The 7,019-nt window shown below is 38.5% G+C and overlaps 1 protein-coding gene across 1 annotated transcript; it reads left to right on the top strand.

Annotated features, from left to right (window-relative positions):
* The first annotated feature begins 3,398 nt into the window (after nt 1-3,398).
* On the top strand, nt 3,399-6,245 carry mnx1 (motor neuron and pancreas homeobox 1). The gene is made up of 3 exons (XM_035769997.1): nt 3,399-4,038; nt 4,931-5,091; nt 5,344-6,245. Exons 1-3 carry the CDS (start codon nt 3,423-3,425, stop codon nt 5,629-5,631), a joined length of 1,065 nt encoding a protein of 354 aa, XP_035625890.1. The 5' UTR covers nt 3,399-3,422; the 3' UTR covers nt 5,632-6,245.
* The last annotated feature ends 774 nt before the right edge of the window (nt 6,246-7,019 follow it).

Here is a 7,019-nt window from a genome sequence, read left to right as displayed (position 1 = left end):
ACTTTCGAAGATTCCCTCGACAACATTTCAGATCGTCAATCACTGTGTCTCGTGTCATGGCGGAATGAATGGCCTATCTCGCGTCATCTCGTTTGGTTGAAATTTTACAACACGAAAGCAGACTGATTTGACCGTCACTCCATGTAATTGAAAATGTTCATTGGGTTCATGAAATAAAATAGTTTCACCGTAAACACGTTGGATTACAGAAAGTTAAATCTATAACTTTTTAAGGGTATAATTCCAGCAGACTATAGGTTGATGGTGGTGTTGATGATTGGCCTAGGCTACTTGTTGTTTATGACGATGTGATTGGCCTAAACAACAATAACACCAATATGGATAATAATATTAATAATAATTTATTTTTAACAATGTTGCACTATTAACAATAATGGATATGTATCTTAGAAAGAAAATGATCAACCATTTTGAATAAAACTTTTAAAGTTTTGAATAATTTTCATTCATTGGATGTTTACTCAAAATAAATTATTAGGCCATTGCAATTGGTCACTTTTTTTATGAGATCCTTAACAACGACTGCTATTTTCCTCCAAAATAAAACAAGATCTGCATTATAATAGGCCTATAGCACAAGTTACATTCTACTGAGTGGTTCATGTCACCATGCTGAAGGACATTGAGATAAATGATCAATAGTTCTCTGCAGCCAAACAAAATTGATGGCACGTCTCCAACAAATTAGCCAGCAATACTGAATTTCAAGAAGGACGTTTAGACATATTGCGTGTGTTGCAGAGAAATTAGATCTCTACTCAGGTCCAGCAGTCTACAAAAAGCATATGCACAGGTCTTGCAGAATGTAATCTTCCCACTAATGATATTCAGTAATGGAGTCTATCGTCCAAGGTCTTATATGGAAAGAAATAGGCCAGCTCTGCTTCCACAACAAATGACATTGAGAAAATGATTATGTGCCACAAATGTGCTTAAAAACAGTCCTATACATTTCAAGCCAGTGGTCATTTGTACCAATTTAATTGAATGTGTTTATTGCAATAGAAGAGACAGTGCAGGTCCCCTTTAAATTGCATTTTCACAATGAACACATTTACCGAGGGTAATTAATATATAAACTATCTCGATTTGTCACTTTGATTTGTATTTTAGTTAATTGTGAAAGTAATTACGGCGCAAATGAACACCTTTCAGGAAAGACTGGGGTTTTCGGGTCCTCTTCCATCTCAGGGTGCCATATTAATTTTACCTCCTGTTGATGTGATGAAAAAGGGGAATAAATCTCCGTGATTGGTGCAGGCCAATAGTAAATGGCTTCATATTTCACTGGTGCTTTAATAGAAATATTCATGTGGCCCCTTAATGAAATTAAAACGGGGGTTGGGACAAAGCACATATCTAACGGTGTGGCACTGTTAAGATATTAAGAAAATAATGAAAGCGAGATGTTTTAGTGATTCAGAAGGCACAGATGCTGTTCATAAATTCCAAAACTACCGAAATTGGACTGTCAAAACGTTTTCTTAATGGATCTCAAAGCTCATCATAAAAAAATACAAATTACTCCATGTTCGAAATGCCGAAAGGAGAAAATTATCTGAGGCCTGAGCGAGATAAAAGTCATATCAAGATAAACCCAATGCCATTATTTGATTAACTTTTAGGTTCAGGTTTAAGCCTTCTAATTTTGTGGTGCATACGTGGATTCACTTTACATGATGCCACACATCAATCTAAGACTCAGCTATTATTCCGTAATCGGTCATGATATTATCAAGGTTTCCAATTAAATGGTGATCCTTTACTTGGAACTACCCAGTGACTTGTTGATTTCCCCAGAGCAAATAAACGTCTGCGCCGTTCCCAAGAGAGTGGTTAGCTGATGAATTGACAAAAACTAATCAGCTTTATTGGGAGACAAGTTAAGGGCAACAGGGTGTCAATAATTCTCATCTTGACCTCTTCTTCCATTAACTTTAAGTGGCTTATTAGACCAAAAGGCAACCACCCCAGAGCTATAGGCCTACACGGAGCATATAGCTCAAATAACTAACTAATCTATGCTTCATATTTTGTGCGCTCAATTGTATCCGGCTACTACGGATTTTTCACACATTTTTGTCTCACTTGATGACAATTAGTGCACTTTCATAATTGCGTTTCCATAATTGCCATACATTAGAGCCTAAAATCTCAAAAATGTGTCGTGGTTTTGCATGTTTTCTTGGAAAACGAAGTCTACAGCATGAGGCGGGGTGTGTATTTAGCAGCTGCAAGCCGAGCCATAAAGGAATAGATCCAGGGCGCAGCTAGGTCAGTTCAGAATCTTCAAATATATATGGTCTTACCCTAATTAGAAATATTTTATAATTTAATACACTTTGAAAAGTCAAATATAATTAAAGGAGCTAAAAAATGAAAATGTGTTGCATTGAGTTCATCCCAGAACACACACAAAAAAACTCCAGTCATCATATAACCTTTATTTTTTCAGGGTTCCGGGAGGTTATGCACTCCATGATATCAAGACAGTTAGGCCTACATTTCACATTTATATTGTGGGACAGAGCAAAAAAATGTAGGACTTTTCGATCTCTCGGGTTTGGGTAGTGGCATAAGGCAGGCTCTTAGCTAGATTTCCCAGCTGGGCTCGTAAGATCTCCGGGTCATGCATAGACATAGTTTTTCATTTGTGACGTTAAACTTTCGGGGGGAGGAATACGTATTGCATGGCGCGATGAAGGCATACGTTTTCAGACATAACAAAATGCTACTATTATGCTACTGTATAGGCCTCATCCAAAATATTTTGGGGAATATGTATGTCATTACCAAAATGACGAAAACGTAGGCTAGATAAACAATGAAAATCCAAAATATTGAATAGGCCTACATGGTTGTGGGGCAAAATGTAGGCCTAATGAAATGCATGCGACAATGTCGAACATTGGAATTGCCCTCGATGCCCACCCATTGTCTTACATTGCAGAAATAAATAAATATATATATATTGTAGTCTACAATAACAAGCCCCGTCACTACGGTGAATGGCAAACGATTCTCTTCACAAAGATGTACACACAAAAAAAATCATTTTAAGTTTCCTATGGTTGCAATCACCAGGCGTTGAAGTATTCACAGTGGAATTTTAATTAAAGTTACATACTGTAACTCGAAATAATGTCAATACAAGCTCTCAAACATTTTTCTTAAATGTATCCGTTTTATGCAACATTTCGATCATTTTCCTTGTATAATGAAAATATTATTTTTTTAAAAAGTTATTTAAAAACAACAACCAAAGTGGGGCGGTTCATTTATTGGAGAGGTAGGCAATGTGCCGAAAAAAACGCACCGTGAACATGTCTTAAATTGACCAATGGGACAACTCCATGCCAAATGGGTGGAACCAATCCCCTACCGAATAGGAATGAAGTGTCATGTGGAGTTTCACCGTTCACACTTTAACCGAGATCAAAACTTCGAGAGGTGGAACAACAACGACACTTCAACATCGTTTTGATAGGCAACTAACTGTTCAACGTCTGCAAACGACGGGGACACTGGTTCAAATGGAGAAATCTACAAATTTCCGCATCGATGCGCTTCTCGCTGTTGACCCGCCGAAGGTGCAGACATCTCCGCTTGCGCTTGTGACTTCTTTATCATCCTCTTCCATTTCATCGTCCGGAAGTGTACAAGCCTCAGAATTGAATGCCGACTCTTTAAGGACTGAGACTCCGTCTCCACCGAGGATTTCCTCCTGTGGTTTGATTCCTAAACCGGGCTTCTTGAACAGTCCCCACAGTATTGTTGGATTACATCCACAGAGTAGCGCAGGGATCCCTCCCCAGGCTCTCTACGGCCACCCCATGTATACCTACTCCCTCGGGCAGCACCCTGCCCTGTCCTATTCATATCCTCATGGGTCCCATCACCACCATCCCAGTGACTCCCTCAAACTGTCTGCCGGGACCTTTCAGCTCGACCACTGGCTGCGAGTGTCCACAGCGGGAATGATGCTACCCAAAATGCCCGATTTTAACTGTGAGTATTGTGAGTATACCTGTTTATTTTTTATCGTGTTTGTCGTCTATGCTTTTACATTATTTTTGGACTTCTAATAAAGAATTGTTTTTGCTTTACACGTGGGGAGTAAATTCATGCATTTTACATTATTGATCCATTGATGCCTTTACATTATGGCCCCGTGACTTGAAGAAATGTTCCCTGCCGAAAAGGCTGTTTGAGTGAGAGGAGAGAAGGTGATAGGTTTTCAGAGAGGAACTAAAATGGACAGATAATGGACAGTGGGAAAGTGACAGAAGAGTGTGAAACCCACAGTCGGACACACTGTTTGCTCACCAGATACTGCCTTTTTGTTCCTGTTCGTTTTAACAGATTTGTTCAAAATGAGGTGGCAAATAGCTTAGGTCTCATTGAGTACTTATTCTATGGCAATGTTAGATGTTGGCTCTAACAATATTTTGGCAATTTTGAACCGGAACTCGTACTGTTTCTTGAGGAGGCAGTGTGCATAAATGCAGACATTTTTTTTATCCCAAAGGCGATGTGGTCTCTATATATGTTCAATTTAAATCGGTTTCAGTTCAAGCTTTTCGCCATTTAATATTCAGCAACAAATTCCCCATTTTAACCTAAAATTATTACCGTTTGTTTTTCAATTTGCTTATTACAAAATTGTATCTTGCAAGCCAATATCATAGGTTTAAATGAAATTGCTATCTCAATTAGGACCCATATGCCTATTATTCCTCCGTTTTGCAGACATATAAGGATAATTAATATAGTCTAGGTCTGCTATATACTGCCTATCGAATAATGCATCCAAATGCGTGAATATTCCTGATGTAAAAACATGCACGCCCGTTGTCATGCTTTTTTCTTGACCTTATTACTAGAAATTGACTTATATTTTGTTTTCTAGCTCAGGCCCAATCAAACTTGCTTGGAAAGTGCAGAAGACCAAGGACTGCATTCACAAGTCAGCAGCTCCTGGAGCTGGAGCATCAATTCAAACTAAATAAGTATCTGTCGCGACCAAAGCGCTTTGAAGTGGCTACATCCTTGATGCTGACGGAAACGCAGGTATATAAGAGCTACATTTCCAACAAATACATGTTTGTTTGAGAGACATTGTAAAACATACCACTATTAGGCTATTCAATCAGTTTTACACTGTTATTTAGTTGTGTGTTATATATAGTCAAGTCAGGTGGTGCTGGAGGTGTCCATTACGCACGGCGCTTACGCGTATTAAAAAACGGCCAATTAATAATTGAAGAACATTTTTTTTTTTCAAAACATTGCCTCATAAATATTTGTTATTTTCATTTTCAGGTGAAAATTTGGTTCCAGAACAGGCGGATGAAGTGGAAACGGAGCAAGAAGGCCAAAGAGCAAGCCGCGCAGGAGGCAGAGAATAAGAAAAACAACAAAAACGGCCAGGAGAAATCTGACGGACAGGAAAAAACGGATTATCAAAAGACTGGTTCTGCAAAAAGTAACAGAATAAGAGACTTCAGGGACAGTGACGATGATGACGGTGGCAACTTCCTGTACAACTCCTCGGATTGCTCTTCAGACGACGAGAGAAACCACACCAGTGATATAAGTCCACAACCTTGAGACAGGGACAAGGAAACGTGGGACAAGGAAACGTGCATTTTTGAAAAACTATACACTCCTTAAACTACAGATGCATGTAGGCCTACAGTAATAAAAACATTAAAACCTACCCGGAAATTCAGAAATTAAATGAGAATAATTTGGAAAACACTAAAGGATCCATGCCTGACTGAGATTCAGTGTGTGCAGAATGGCTCTAGCAAGCAAGGTCAGATTGACGTTTTAGAAGGTAGTATTGAGGTACATTATTTGTAACAATGCATGGTTTTATGTGATAATGTCATGTTTTCACTCAGTTGTTTTAGGACCCTAATGTCCACTACAATCATATGGGTTCTCCACTATAGGGGTTATTATCATAATATTTTGATATGGCGACCAATTGTAAATTCAGACATGCCACATTTTGCATTTTCTTTTGTTTTATGTTTTTGAACATTGTGTGGTTTTACACTTATGTCATTGCGTCATATAGGCCTACAATTTACGTGCAGAAAAATGTTATGCGTTTATTTTTGTACACTGTGTTTATAAAATGTCTACATGTCTGCATGCTAAATGATTGTTTACCGTCTCCCATGGTACAGACGACATTAAATAAATGTGTTTTTCAATACTGACGAATGTGAATCTATTAAACACACTTTTCCAACTATGATCCCATTTTGGTCTTAGTTTAGAGGTCATTATTTTATATTGAACTAGGCAAGTCAGTTAAGAACACATTCTTATTTTCAATGACGGCCTAGGAACAGTGGGTTAACTGCCTTGTTCAGGGGTAGTACAACAGATTTTTAGCTTGTCAGCTCGGGGATTCGATCTCGCAACATTTCGGTTCCTATTCCAACGGTCTAACCACTAGGCTACCCTGCCGCCCCATCATTTCCCTTCAGGTCTCAGTATAACTTTGATTGATAAAGACTGTTGATTTTGTTTGATCAACACATAGTCGGGAAGTCTGTAATTTTGCACAGGATGCAATAATGTTGATGACTAAATGCATATTGTGGTGCATAACGTACATTGTGCGAACTAGCAGGTTATTTTAATTAGTCACGACGTCATTTAGCAGATCGAATGGCAATCGGATGAGTTCAAGCCTTTGAAAATAATGCTTGAGGTTTTGTATCTGCCTATACTGATTAACGTGCGGTTTCAAAGGTTTATGAATACGATCCCCTTGTTGGTTTGTTTGCTCTCCCAGCACGTTTGCACAGATCCAATAGTGCTATTGCGATTCCCATGACCCGACCTGTCAGACCAAGGAGGAAGACAGAATCTTCAAAAGTGTATAATAGCCTACTAACATGTGTAGATTACATATGAACCACATACTATAATGCAGGTCTTTCTGGATTAGACTATGTTATATGCAACTCAACAACATG

This window comes from Oncorhynchus keta, chromosome 4, assembly GCF_023373465.1.
Source record: "Oncorhynchus keta strain PuntledgeMale-10-30-2019 chromosome 4, Oket_V2, whole genome shotgun sequence".
Lineage (NCBI taxonomy): Eukaryota > Metazoa > Chordata > Actinopteri > Salmoniformes > Salmonidae > Oncorhynchus > Oncorhynchus keta.
This window is presented reverse-complemented; position numbering and strand designations above follow the sequence as displayed.